General features: G+C 33.4%; 1 protein-coding gene across 2 annotated transcripts in view; it reads left to right on the top strand.

The window, feature by feature from the left end:
- The window catches only part of LOC111517502 (uncharacterized), a 36453-nt gene extending 26104 nt beyond the window's left edge, over positions 1 to 10349 (top strand). Inside the window, exons 2-5 of one of the 2 annotated variants that reach the window (XR_012465152.1) lie at positions 2758 to 2955; positions 4237 to 4377; positions 5288 to 5498; positions 10132 to 10349. Coding sequence is in view for 1 of the 2 variants with exons in the window: in XM_074173863.1 (XP_074029964.1) it covers positions 2758 to 2955; positions 4237 to 4377; positions 10132 to 10287 (495 nt within the window). In the remaining variant the exon portion in view is untranslated. The remainder of the gene's footprint in view (positions 1 to 2757; positions 2956 to 4236; positions 4378 to 5287; positions 5499 to 10131) is intronic. The other variant, XM_074173863.1, reaches the window with a different exon arrangement.
- Positions 10350 to 15663: the final 5314 nt, after the last annotated feature.

Here is a 15663-nt window from a genome sequence, read left to right as displayed (position 1 = left end):
GCTTAGCCTCAATTGACCCATAGCTACTTCGAATTTTACACTAACCGTGCGCAATCGTAACATGGCTATTAACGCAACCTCCTTAACGTACAGGTCCAGACGGGTCAGACTCGTAATTAATTCCATTGTCGCGGTTGGTGTTGTTCTCATAGCTCCTGTGATGTTTTAACAAGCCAGTCGCTGTATTTGATATAATTTTTGAATGGCCGTTGGTTGTAGAACTTTCAGCCCCCATGCAATGGCTCCGTACGTTAACATAGGTCTTATTATTGCAATGTAGATCCAGGTGACCACACGGGGTGAAAGAACCCATACGCGTCCCACTGTCCTCCTACATTGCTCATAAACCACATATGCTCTTTTTTCTCTACTCTGTAGGTGAGAGTTCCATGTTAGCTTCCTGTCGAGGATAGTACCAAGGTATTTCACCTCTTCAGAGAAGTTTAGTTTGCTTTTGAAGATTTCGGGAGGTTTTGAGCCCGATAAACTTCTTTTCCTGGTGAAAAGGATAATCTCATTCTTCTTGGGATTGATCGACAGTGAGTGTTCCTTATACCATGTTACCTACGCTCTATCGCACAGTGTGTTCACAAATTTGCCGGTCTGCCAGAGAACTATGTCATCTGCGTATGCAATTGTGTAGAATCCATTATTGTTGAGGTGATTAATCAGGGTATCCAGAACTATGTTCCAGAGAAGGGGGATAAGACCCCTTCCTGTGGACATCACTTCATGACCAGTTCACTCACTGTGATGTCTTCTACCTCGATACTTATGGCTCTACTAGAGAGCAACTTGAGTATCCATTCTCCTACTACCAGGGGTACATTCCCAGAGTGAAGTTGCTGGGTAATTGTTGAAAAGGTTGTATTATCAAACGCTCCCTCGATATCTATGAGTATACCCAGGGAGGATTCTTTGTTCTCCAATGATCTCTCGATTCTGCCAACCACATGGTGAAGGGCCAAATCAGTAGACCTTTCCGGAGTATATGCATGCTGATTTGGATGAAGTGGATTGTGAACTAGTACTTCATCTCTTATGTACCGCTCACATAGCCTCTCCATAGTTTTTAAGAACGATGTGAGAATAACTGGTCGGAATGCTTTTGGTAAGGTGTAGTCCACCCTACGTGGACTACACCTTACCACTTACTGGGAATATACCTCAGAGCTAAAGAGGCTCTGAATATTCCAATCAGGTGCGGCATAAGAATATCCACTCCCCATTGAAGTAAGACTGGTCTTATACCGTCAGGTCCTGGTGACTTGAAGGGGGGCCGATATGGCCCATCTTATCTTGTTCTCGTCAATTACTGCACTAGCAGATCGCCAGTCGTATTGTGTGGGTGTAGTTGGTACTTCCGTCTAGTTCGTCGTTCCAGGAAAGACAGAACCTGGGAAGTGAGTTTCCATAAGAATCTCAGTTCTCTCTTGGAGGTTGCGGGTTTGTCGCCATTTTCCCTCGTCAGGATGCCGATATTATTATGGTGGTCATTTGAGAGTGCCTTCTGTAGCCTAGAAACTAGTGGGAAGTCTTCGACTGCCTCACAGTAGGCTCTCCAGGCTTCTCTCTTTGTTTTTGTCTGCAGACTTTTTTGAACTCTCTGAGGTTGTGGCTTGATATATAGGTACCCCAGTCCTCTTCGAGTCTTGTACGTTTTGCCTTGTTAAAGGTCGTTCTCGCTGTCATCCTGAGGTGTTCCAGTTCAGGGCACCACCATGTATTGGTTATGCCATCTGTTTGAACCATCCTCATCGGACAGGATTCCTTGTAGGCAATGTCTATTTTGTTTTCGATAATTACCGTGTACCACGCCAGTTCTTCATTATTGCCAGGAGTCAGGACCTCTGTTTCCCGCAGAGCTCCTTTTAAGAGTCGATTGTAGAGGGCTACTCGTCCTTTTCGGGTCACGGGATTTTACAGGGTTCCTGAGATCCTGGTTCACCGTAGGTCAACCAGCGGTGGTCTGACATAGAAATATGGTCCGAGACTTGCCAGTCCTGGATTTTGTGTTTTAATTTTAGCTATCGTTAGCGTGATATCTATTAATGTTTGGCTACGGGCGTTAACAAATATCGGCTTCGTGCCTCTGTTCAAGATTGTTAGATCTTTCTTGATTATATATTCATATAGGAACTTACCTCGGGCGTTTGGACGAGTTACAGAGATGTGAGCATCGTTGGAAGAAGTGTGTAGAGTCAAAAGGAGACTATGTTGAAAAAAAAAACTGAAAAAATGTCTTGTATCTTTGTTAGGTCGGTAACTTTTCAGAACACCGTCGTATATACTGTTGTCTGATTCTGTTATTGTGCTAACCTGAACATTCAGTAAATAATAACACTCTTGTTGCGTGTTCCTGCTACCAGAATAGTATTTTCCATCGTTTTAGCTCTTTTGTGTTTGTCGAATTTTTTTATATTCTTAATGGTATTCGTGGCTATATTTGGTATAATTTTAGTTATTCTGCTGATTCTGGTACCAAAAAATCATTACAAACTATATACTATTGGGAATTTTGTTCTTTTTATTTTCTCATAACCCAAATCACCGATACCATCGAATGATTTTCGAGCAGTATAAACATAATTACTATCAATTAAGGTGAAAAATGATAAATAGAATTATACCTATCCCTCAAGGGAACAAAAATTCTGTCCCAGACACTCGTTTCGCAAACCAAGTTAGCATTAAGGAATGTCACGAAATTCTTGCAGATATGATGGTTCATTTTATCAAAATTGAAATTTATTTCAGAATATTTTGGTAGTATTTTTTTTCGTTTACGCTACCAAAGCTGTCTACCATGGTGAACCAACCAGAATAGAAAAGGATGATAATTGGAACAACTCTGGCGCTGAAATAAATTATCTAGCAATGTTATCGACAGACGACATTTTTGATGGTCAGAAAATTTTTCAAGATGGCGAAGGATTTCTGGAATCTAGAAATAAGGTAATTTTTCTCATGTCTCCGGAATTATAACATCAAAGAAATTTTTTTTGGTAATTTCGAAATATCTTCTCTTTGAGTTCGATTTGCGTTTCCCAACTTTGTTCGATAGCTTCAATAGTCTTATAATAGTAAGAACTATCTTTTAGTCTTTCTTCAACTGCAATAATTTAGTAGTAAACGAAGGGACACAAGATTAGCATTTGGTACTGTCTTAATATTAATTGCACGAAGTTTTTTCAAATGAAAGAAGTGAATTACATAAGGATGACAATTTTTCACTTTTACAATTTCACTGAGAATGACTGCTACAGAAATATCGAACAATGAGATATAGAATATCCATGTATTTCTCGTTCAAATTAATAGGAACATGGTGTAAGGAACAATCACTGTCGAATAATCCAAAAAGACTGAGATGGTCCTTTTCACCAGGAAAAGAAATTTATCGAGCTAAGGACTTCCCGAAATCTTCGAAAAAGCAAAGTAAACTTCTCTGAAGAGGTGTAATACCTTGGTACTACCCTCGACAGGAAGCTAACATGGAACTCTCACCTACAGATTAGAGCATATGTGGGGTCTTTCACACGTACGGAACCATTACCTGGGGACCGAAAGTTCTACAAGCAACGGCTATCCAAAAATTATATCAAATACAGCGATTGGTTTGTTTAAACATCACAGGAGCCATGAGAACAACATTAACCGCGGCAATGAAATTAATTACTGGTCTGGCCCCTCTGGACCTATACGTTTAGGAGGTAGCGAGGAGGATCACTATGGGCGACCCTGGCAAGCTGGCGCTGAAGAAATATCTGGTGATGACCAGGAAAAACCTACGCTTAACAGTAGGATTTCTGATTGGCCACTGTCAACTAAGGAAACACCTCCATAATATGGGGCTAGTAGACACACCACTAACCAGGATGTGTGAACAGGAAAATGAAACTGTCCGGCATGCCCCATGCGACTGCCCGAAGTTATCGCCAATAAGAGAGTGTGTGTTTGGCCTACACCTGCCGACATAAAGGAGATGTCATCTTGCGACCAGTCCACAATGGTGCACAATGGGTCACATGTGGCCTAAGTGCTGTGGGCCTACACTAACCCTCTCTACTCTACAGATACAGCTCCTTCATATTTCGAAAATTGGGTTAAAGGTACTTTCTACTTACTAATTTTCTTTAATACCTATACAATCACCATTGAACATCAGGCCAAGTTCTTTTTAAACTACCATCATATATTGACATAATATTTAGAAACTGTTTTCTTTTATGGTAGAAAAGTCAGACCAGATGCAGAGTAAAAAAAATTCAAAAGACCCATGAAGAAATTGGTGCAGAGTTCTTTCCTAAACAATATAATGAATATGAATGCGTTCCTTTCGATGGTGATCTTCTTGATGGAAATGCTCATAATTTGGTAAGTGTATTATTTTGTTTTATTTTGTAATATCAAATACAATCAAAGTCATCAACAAGTATATTGACATCTCCAACTGAAATATTCACTTTTAGAAATTTGCTTTTTAAAAATAAAATTAACGAATGTTTTATCAAAAGTTGAAGGAAATACATGGTACTATTATTAGAAATACAAAAAATAAAAATTATGTATTTCCACCATAGATACTATTACATCACGCAGAGTTTGATATCTCATTGAAATACATTTTTTCTTCAGTAATATTTCTGAGCTTTTCAAATACTGAATTCAGTTTTTCATTTCTCTTGTATTCTTATGAAGGAGTTTGAAACCGAAAATTTATATTTTCTATAAAGAATTTATATGTTGAATAACATAATATACTCTACATTATAATACATAGTGCACGTGATCTCCTAGACAAGGCTGCTTGTACAGAGTCGCACTGAGGAACGACCGAAATTACATTTTTTTTTATAATATATTATGCGGCTGGGTATAGGATTTTTTTAGGTAGAGTGTGGGGACACAAATTAGCGGTTTCTTCATCTGTATCATTACTTGACACTTTAAAAATTTTAAACATAGGCGTTGAAACTTAACTCACCACTCCTACTCTGTAGCGATATACCTGAATGAATTCCTTCAGCCGATTGCAGTTAAATCCCATTGGCCAGCGTAAGGAGACTAATTTATTTTACCCAATACATGCGAATGTGCGTGGTGATCATGCTTTTATCACGCATCTATCATTATTTGGGTTACTTTGTTTGTTGGATGCAGATAGTTAAAATCAGAATTATTTCACATTTCTCTATACAATCGAAATGATCAATAATGATGTTCATTTGACTGCCACTCTTATTCCTTTGAAAAGAAATATATACAAACGAATTTTCATTTCTAGGGAACCTGCAGGGTTCACAAAGGAAGATGTGCTGGCATCCAAAAGTACCATTATTATTTGAAAAAAAAGTATGGAGAAATGTGTTGGAAAGTGGAAAAGAAAATTGTCAATGCCGGATGTAATTGTGTACCTTCTATAGTGTCTGGTTAATTTTACTTATCTTCATGAGTATATATTGTATGGAAGAAATAAATGGAGTTTTTATGTTCATGTATGTATACAATTGTTCTCATACTTTTGACTTAGTACTGTTGAAATTAGTTGATATTCATGATCATAAATATTTCTTAGAATTCCACATCACTAAAACTGGGTTTATTCAATGAAAATTCCAATGAGCATCTTCCATGTTGAAAAATTATAAAACATGTTTTGTGCAGATATCCTTCAACAGAGGCGTGAGAGTTTTGCAATTGTTCATAATATAAGCTGTTTCCTCTGATTCACTATACTCACATTATATAGCCTTTGTCTGAGCTATCAACTAGCGCGATAATTGTTACGATATTCATAGTTCTTTGTAAGAGCTCTGTTATTCAACATTTTTTCATGTTCGACTCCTTTGAAAAATAATCACTCTCTTCTTCGGATATGTTCTCGCCCAATTCTTGTGCTGAAGAAGGATTTGTAGTTGTTAGTTGTAGTTGTAGTTGTGTGAAGTAGGTCAGAGAGTTCTGATTCGCAATAAGAGGTGTTACTGTTTGCAGTAAATGCACCTGGCGAGATCTTCGAAAGTCTATATTTGCTGTTGATATATTGCCCAAAAATTTGAATTCAATTTCAAATATTCGGACTGTCATCTGAACACGTCATCCTATTTTAGTCTGGGTCACAAGATCTTTTTCTTGGAACTTCTGTCCAAAGGTCACCGAAAATTATGATCCAGGGCTCATTCGATTCGGAATAACCTCTAGTAACTTTTTGATAAATTTCAAGAGGCGCTCGAAAAAATTGCAAAAGTTATAAACAATTCAGTAAAAAAAGGAGGTTTGGTTTTTTGCAAATACCTCGGAAAATCTTAAATATATTCGAAATATAAAAAAAATCATTAAAGAGGAGGAAATTTACTAAAAAAAAGTTTCACCTCCCTGAACTCTATCACCATTATTTATAATTTTAATTTTTATGCGAAAATAGCACTAAGAAAATAGCAGTATTAAGAAAAAAATGCACATACCTTCTAGACACTTGAATTAACGAAAATCCATGGAAAAAAGTTTTCCCGTGATTATTTTATTAGATATACTTTAGTTAATTAACTAATTTTTACAAGTTTCAAATTTACATAAAAACCCTGATAATTTTTAAATTTCACTTCTTGGAGCTTTTCTTGAAAGCCTTCAAAAAAGGTTCCCGTATTCCCGTTGGAAAAATTGAAAGAATTTGATTTTCCACTTTATCATTAATAATCAAAGACGTTAAAACGTGAAAAATTCAATTGAAGCTATGAAAAAAAAAATTTATATCCAAATTTATTCGTATTCTTATCATTTGAAATTACATAGAAATGATTTTTCATAATTTTTAGCTATATTTGTTTGAAAGATTGTTATAAACAAATATATTGTTCATTAGATATTTGAAATTTTTTGGGCGGATTTTTATCAGTGATGAATATTATGATTTTTGAAAACAAAATCGTTTCTAAAAAATGTTTTTTTTATTAATTAAAAACGCATTTGTTGATTAACAATTTTTTTGCTATTAAATATGAATATTGAGGAACGATTTTTGTCAAATCATGATTTCTATTTCTTTTTGATTTTCTGAAAAAAAACTTTTTTTGAATTTATATTTTCAAATCAAATCATATCAAATCAGTTTATTTCCTGAGACTCTACAGCATGGAAAAAGTCAATAAACTAAAATATAGGATTTTTGGGAAAGAAAGTTTTTGGCTTTCTACTACTCCATCTGATACAAAAAAAGGGATGAGAGAATCTTCCAAAGAAAGGAAGTAATCAATTTATATATACATGGATGTGTAGATCATGCAAAGAAGTAACTTTCAGACACAAACTGAAAGAAAGTCCTCCTGAAACAGCTACTTTCATATAAACATTGAATTACACGAAAGAAAAAAATTCTTTCGAAACAAATACTTCTATATGAACACTGAATTATACAGAAGATACTTTTCCCTACTCAGTTTGTATATCAAACATTTGTTGTGGAATAAAAATCAGATATCATTCACATGAGTTCTACTTTGAATGAATGGTAATAAATTGTACTCACATGGAACACTGTCACCCTCACTGATATACACCGATGTTTCGCCTTAAGACACTTGCCCTAAGGCTCTTCAGTACCAAATTGGATAACATTATAGAAAATACACACATTCATTATTTTCAAATTGATTACTTCCTTTCTTTGGAAGATTCTCTCATCCCTTTTTTTTGTATCAGATGGAGTATTAGAAAGCCAAAAACTTTCTTTCCCAAAAATTAATCACTTCTAAAAATATAACCCCTTCAATTAAAATATAGGAATTCACAATATATATATATATATATATATATATATATATATATATATATATATATATATATATATAAAATAAATAGATAAGTACTCCTTGATTATTCCCATATTGATTTCAATTTAAGAGCCACCGGTATACAGCTGTTTCAGCCTATTGGGCATCGTCAGTACCAGGCAGGCGGTCCTCGATTGAAGACAAAATGAGAAAAAACCAAGAAAGTACTTGATAAAAATAGCTGTGTGACACCCAAGTCAACTTGCCATATAATATATATATATATATATATATATATATATATATATATATATATATATATATATATATATATATACACATATATATATATATATATATATATATATATATATATATATTATATGTGTGTTATATGTATTATATTATATGTATGTTATAATATGTGTATGTGTATAATATATACACATAAAAGAGTAAAGGAGTAAAGATATGAAAATATCAAACAGAAGTATGAAGAAACATGAAACTGAAAAAAATGACAATTGAAAATAGTACAGTCTAAACTGTTGTAATCAAGCTATTAATATTTCCAAATCAGCCTGGAAGTATTCATTGAGGGAATGAAATGTATTGTCATGTAACAGTTTTTTACATTTTTTTTGAAGGAATGCAGGTTTACTAGCTGTTTAAGAGAGATAGGTAGTTTGTTGTATAACTTGATGGGCATAATTAGAGGGCCGTTTGCTGCTTTCGTCAATTTATAGTGGGGAACAATAAAATTGTAGTTGAATCTTAACGTATATCCTGTGGCGAGCCGAAGATTATCTCTTGATTCAAATTTCTTTATTTATTCAATGAACAATTTGTTTTGAACAAATTAATTCTTACGGTATTTTTTTTAAATACTACCAAAAAAACAAAAACACAACCATGTGTCACCAAAAAATGTAAAATTTGTAAAAATATACATCGTAAAAAATTGATCTGTTTAAAACAAATTGTTTATTAAATGAATAAAGAAAATATAAATTGGAAAAAGTTTTTTTCCGGAATATCAAAGAGAAATATGAATTATGATTTTAAAAAAATTGTTCCTAAATATTCATATTTAGTAGCAAAATAAATTGTTAATCAACAAAAGCGTTTTTAAGTAGGTAATGAAACAAATTTTTTAAGGAACAATTTTGTTTTTAAAATCACAATATTCATCACTGACAAAAATCCCCCCAAAAAAATTTTAAATATCTTATAAACAATACATTTGTTTATAAATTTGTTTTAAACAAATAGAGCTAAAGATTATTAAAAAAAATATTTTCATGAAACTTCAAATAAAAAAAACTAATAAATTTTAATATGGAAGTAACATTTTTTTTCATTGCTTTAATTGAATTTTTCACTTTTCAACATCTTTGATTATCAATAACGAAGTAAAAAATCAAAATTTTTCCATCGGGATATTTTTTGAAGGCTTTCAAGAAAAACTTCAAGAAGTGAAAAAAATTAGAGGTAATTAGTTTGAAAATAATCAGGGTTTTTATTTCAATTTGAAACTTGTAAAAATCAGTTAAATAACTAAAGTACATCTAATGAAATAATCACGAGAAAAACTTTTCTTCCATGGATTTTTGTTCATTTAAGTGTCTGGAAGTTATGTGAATTTTTTTTCTTAATAATGATATTTAATGGGTAAAATAATTTTTATTGTTCAAAGGTCCGTATCGGACAGCGCGTACAGGACGCGCATCGCCCGTTTTTAGCGCTATTTTCTCCTCTAAATTTAAATTATAAATATTGGTGATTGAGTTACGGGAGGTGGTACTTTTTCTAGGAAATTTTCTCCTCTTTAAGGATTTCTTTTAAATTTCGAATATTTCAAAGATTTTCCGAGATATTTGCAAAAAAACAAACCTTTTTTTTACTGAATTGTTTATAAGATTTGCAATTTCTTTGAGCCCTCTTGAAATTTTTTAAAAAGTTGCTAGAGGTCATGCCGAATCGAATGAGCCCTGGATCATAATTTTCGGTGCCCTTGGACAGATGTTCCAAAAAAAGGATCTTGTGACCCAGACTTTCTGCATAAAATTCCTCTTTGGACCTTTCAGTAGGCATTTCTTCCAACTAGAGATCTATTGTAGACAAAAAGTTCCAGCAACGTTTTCTTGGATGTTATCGGAGTTGTGTTCTCTTTGAAACACAGTACATTTTGCCAAATTCCTTTATTTTTGTCATAAACTGTCATGAAATTATGAATCTTTTTTATCCAGCCGGTTGATGCTACGATTGGCGATGTATATAAACTGGTTTACATTAAGATAAAAGCTACTAGAATTGGATGAATTGATGAATTGATGATGAATTCAATATATTTTATTTTCAGGATGTATGTTACGTCAATGACCCAGAATGCACCACACTGCAGAAAAAAATTGTTTTCGGAAAAATGCTGTCAGATACTCAGTGTGTCGCCGTTCATGAGAAAATCGTCAAAGTGGGTTGCAAATGTCATGAACATTTCAAATTTCATTTTCATTGAGTTCATATAGTATAAGTATTTTTGGAGCTGTGACTTGAATTAAAATATTTTGCATCGAAGAATTTTTCATTTGATACTCAGCCTTATTGATTTTCATAGCCAGTCTTCAGATTAAAAAAAGGAGAAAACTATTCATGCTCTTGTTCCATGAAATAAAACAAGATATATCTTGGACGCATTTGTCCATTAAAGTCATCCAAAATATCCGTACCTACAAATAGTCGTCGAAGATATTGATGAGATGTCTTTTACATATGTCTAGGGTGGTTTTGATAAAAAACAAGAAACCTTCTTAATGTATATATTCGTAGCATTGCTTGAAATCTTTTGTATCAACTGGGTTGCAAGTATAAGCCGGTAAGTCTATACTAGTAATTTACACCCATCTATTTAAAAAATGTATCTTACACTTTAAATAAGCACTGTTTCATTGCGAACACGTTGACATAGAGTCGGCCAGAATAACGGATTTATACCTATTAGAGCCATAGGCGTACTGCATTCAAATCATTTACTCTCAACGAATTGAATAAATGAATATACAAAATGTATTCTTGAAAAATCTCATTCCTAACTAACAAATCAACAACGACAAATGTGAAAGTATTTCCAGTGGTAACCAAGACAATCTCCAACAAATAAGTAATAAGTTGAAGGGGATTGAACAACCATTGTTTTTTTGAAGGCGGTATACATAGATATTCCTTTAAATTATAACGTCAACAGGCACACTACATCCATCAATAGGACCGACTTGGCTTTTTCCGTAGGAAGAAAATATTACATTTTTTGTTGGAAGTGTAAAGGCCATGGTAGAGGGGTTAGTTAGTCTTAGTCTTAGTGATATTCTTCAGATTACTTCGAGAGCGCGTTGAATGAAAAGCTATACAACATGGAAGCTAGTTGTTCGGAAACCGTGAAGCGTCCGAAACTGGTAGCATCAAATATAAATGAAGAACAATTGAATGAAAATTTTTTGATAAAGAACAATGTCAAAGTTTAATCATAATAATAAAAGATCTAAATATCATCAACATGTATTGCACATCCAATAATTAAATTTCAACTCATTTATTCAGTAAAATGATAAAAAATTTAGAAGAGTAAAATTGTATTAAGGGGGGATCTGAAAGCACATCATCAACTCTGGGAGAGTACATATAGAAACAGAAACGGTAATTTTTGGAAAAGAAAGGTTTTGGCTTTCTTCTTCTTCATCTTGGTACAAAAAATGTCAGAGTCTTATAAAGTTATCCTTATTTGGTACTGAAAGCCGATAAGGCAAGTGCCTTACGGCGAAATATCGGATATCTACCAGTGATGATGACAGTGTTCCATGTAAGTCAAATTTTACTTCTTTCATTTATTATATTGTGTAGGAATTCTGTGAATGATATCTGATTCGATTTCATTACGATTGTTTGGAATACAAACGGAATAGAGAAAAGCATTCATATGAAAGTATTTGTTTCGAAAGTATTTTTTATTTTCGTTTAATTCAATATTTATGAGAAAATAGCTGTTTCGAGAGAGCTTTTCCATCCAGTTTGTGTCTGAAAGTTACTCCTTTAGATGATCTACACATCTTTGTGAAGAGTTAATTTTTGAAATTGATTGCTTTCTTCCTTTCTTTGGAAGATTCCCATATTTTTTGTATCAAGATGTATTAAAAATTAATCTCTCCTGAAAATATATCCTTTCAATAGAAATTGTAATATATTAATCACATTACTGGAAGATGACAATTATGACAATTTAGTAATACTTGATGACGGAACACCAACACGTATGAGCAGTCCTTGGAATAATTCTAGCACTGTAGATATCACAGTAGTATTGAATGAAATCGCTACGAAATAGTGATCATTTTCCAACTATGTGTAGTTACAGTCAATACAATAAACACTGGGTTGAAGATATAACCAAAAAGAAAGGCGAATATTCCGGAAAGCAAATTGGGAGTTATACCATAAATATCTCATCGAAAATGGTAATAATGATAATACATCTTCATACAACACACTGATGGGACTGATAAATGAAGCAGCTGATATTGCCATGCCTACAAGAAACAATTATGAATAAAGCAAAACTAAACGCCCTTGGTGGGGTCAGGAATGTGACCGATGCATACAAAAAAGGAATAAGATATTAGGCATCTGCAAACGAGATCCTACTCTAGATAAATATTTAGAATTTAAAAAAATTATAGTGACAACTAGACACTTTCTAAAAAAGAAAAAATGCGAGGGACTCACAGAGATCTGCTTGACACTTGACAGGGATTTAAACCCATCATATTTGTGTGGCGTGAATAAGCAGTTTTCAAACAACGAGGCTGATATCCATTAACAATTACCAGATAAAAATATAGCCACAGACTTGTTACAACACCTCACACTCCCAACACCTTACAGCACCTCACCCACGGCAAAAATTAAACGATTCAAAATGAGCGAATTGTTCCTCAGTCTATGGAAGACTATATGAATTATAGACCCATAGCTAAAGCTTCAAGTATATTAAAAATACTTGATAAAATAGTAGAAAACAGAATTGAATGGCATATATTTCATAATTCACTCTGTATCATACATACAGGTCGCATTTGGTAAAATGAAACAGTATTTTTGGATATCAGTGGACCTTATGATAACGTGAATAGTTACAAATTATCTAATACAATACAGAATCCCAATCCATCCAGCCAACTTGATTTTCCGTATAATAAATAAGAGATCAAATACACGGATCTGTGATGTTCTATATCTACACTATAATATACATTCATATCATTTAGTCTCAACGAATTGAATAAATGAATGTATACAACGAAAATACAATATTTATTCTTGAAAAATAAATAACAAATCTACTATGACAAAAAATGTTAAAATATGTCCAGTAGTAACCAAGACATTCTCCAACAAATAGGAAATAGGTGATTAGTTGAAGGGGATTGAAAAAACATTGTTTTTTTGAAAGCGGTATAAATAGATATTCCTTTGAATTATACTGTCAACAGACACATCGCACCCATCAATAAGACCGACTTGGCTTTTTAGCGGGGTTATTCGTGAGCGCGTTGAATAAACAGCTATACAACATGGAAGCTAGTTGTTCGGGAATCGTGAAGCGTCCGAAATTGTCATCATTAAATATAAATGAAGAAACAATTGTTATGAATATATATAATTCTTTAAGAATACAATATCCGCCCGAAATAAAAAGTAAGGAGGAAGTGTGCAAAAATGCGCGAGTATAACCGGTGTCAATAGATCGACAATTTTAAGAATTCTCAAGAGAGCTCAAGGAGAACAACAATTTTTTCGAGCCGAAAGTATCCACTGGTAGAAAGTGTTTGGTTATCGATGAAGAAGTGAATAATTTTATTAGGAGACCAGTACAATTTTTTTACATAAAAAAACGATATATCTACATTAAATAAAGTTTTGTAAGTTATTCGTGGAGACAGTTATTTCCTGATATAAGAAGAACTCGATTATGGAAGATATTACATGAGCTGAATTTGACTTTTGGAAAGCAAGATAGAAAGAGCATGTTAATAGAAAAGGGTCATACTGTCTCGAAGGTTTGGCAAGATCAGAACATCAAAAGTGGAAGACAAGCCTTTATGGAATGTTGGTCCACTGGTTTGAAAATTCCAGTTGGAAAAGGTCGTCGTCTTATCATCACTCACGTAGGCAGCAGTGAAGCATTCGTGAAAGATGGATTGATGGTGTTTGAATCGAAGAAAAATGGGGATTATCATCATCACATCGTCACAGTATTCGAAGAATGGTTTAAAAACATACTTGTAAATCTTCCGCAGGGATCCGTAATAGTAATGGATAACGCAACTTACCACAGTAGACGAGTCGAGTAGCTGCCGACGTCGTGTTGGAATTATGCAGATATTACTGAGTGGTTACAAATGAAAGCTATTCCTTTTGAATCGACCATGTTAAAAGTGGAGCTCTTCAACTTGGCTAAACGTCATACGTCAGGTATGTCACCGATGAGATGGCGAAGACTAAAGGAATGTCGGTTCTTTGGTTACCACCTTATCACTGTGAATTGAATCCAATAGAGTTGGTTTGGGCTCAAGTTAAAGGATTCATCGCAAGGAATAATAAGACCTTCAAGCTGTGTGAAGTAAAGAAATACATATACAGTGCTCTGGAAACAGTCCAAAAAGTTTGGGAAAAATGTATTCACAAAACAATCAGAATCGAAGCAGAGATCTGGATCTGTGGATCTGGAGAAAAAAGTATTACATTTGTCATCAATCCTAATGAAACTGATTCATCCAGTGAAGAATCACTCAACGAATCCCTGTAGACTTTTTTCAGATTAAAATTATCGGAATGTCTTACTCGAAGTAAGTATTCCCATTAAATCTATTAAAGTATTTCTGAATCAACTATAAAATCCAATAAGGAATATGAATCTTCATTTCCAAACCAACAAGAATATATAAAGTGTATCTCTCAGTGCAGCCACACTTTTCTACTTCCTGAAAATGCCAAAGTCGAAGACGAAACGTCGAACAACGCAAAATTTTGAATGCGGTTCAACTCGAAATCAGATGTTCAAATTTCTAACCGCAAAAATCTATTCTATTTGTATACTTATCTGGTGACGTTTTGAATACTTTATCCATTTTCATTATCATACCGACGATCAATTTGATATTATCAGTGACAATGATAATAATAATATCAAATTCATTTACATCAAAAGACGAATCATAACTAAAAGTTATAATGTTTTGATATAAATAGATTGGATAAAGAAAATGGAAAGAGTCTTTAAAACGTCACCAGATGATACATATTTTTTAATATGCAAAATTTTTTAAATTCAAGTTAATGACAAATTCGATTTTTTTTCCATAAAGGTTATTTATCAAATGCATTAACTTTTTGCCTTTTCTACATTTGAATTTATTTGTAAATTTAATATTCTGATTATTTTATAGATCTGTAGAAGGTAACAATTCTAAATAATAAAAAACTATTTCAAATACAAATTGTCCTTCCCAAAGTAAAATATTTAAACAAAATTAGTTTTAACCGTATTTTTTAATTATCTTCTCATCATACAGAATATATCAATGGAAAATTTATATTAATACCCCCAGTCCGACGCCTATTAATATTATCTTAAACGTAATATCAGAAAAAACATCGAGCGGTTTTTTTGGCGGTATTTTCGCATTCTTTGTCGGTGTTTTCGCGTTCTTTGTCGCATATCCCTATTTTAATAGTTCGTTAGCAGCATCCTCAAGGGATATAGAGGGAAATATCTCAATGATTTTGTTGCTGAATTGCAGTGCTATTTGCTTGAGACGACTATGTTGCTTTCTTTGATATA

The sequence above is a fragment of the Leptinotarsa decemlineata genome, unplaced genomic scaffold, assembly GCF_025532065.1.
Source record: "Leptinotarsa decemlineata unplaced genomic scaffold, Ldec_3_MD MMD2_tig00000505_RagTag_RagTag, whole genome shotgun sequence".
In the NCBI taxonomy this organism is placed as follows: Eukaryota; Metazoa; Arthropoda; class Insecta; order Coleoptera; family Chrysomelidae; genus Leptinotarsa; species Leptinotarsa decemlineata.
Note: the sequence above shows the minus strand (reverse complement) of the source record. Positions and strands in the feature narration are given on the sequence as shown.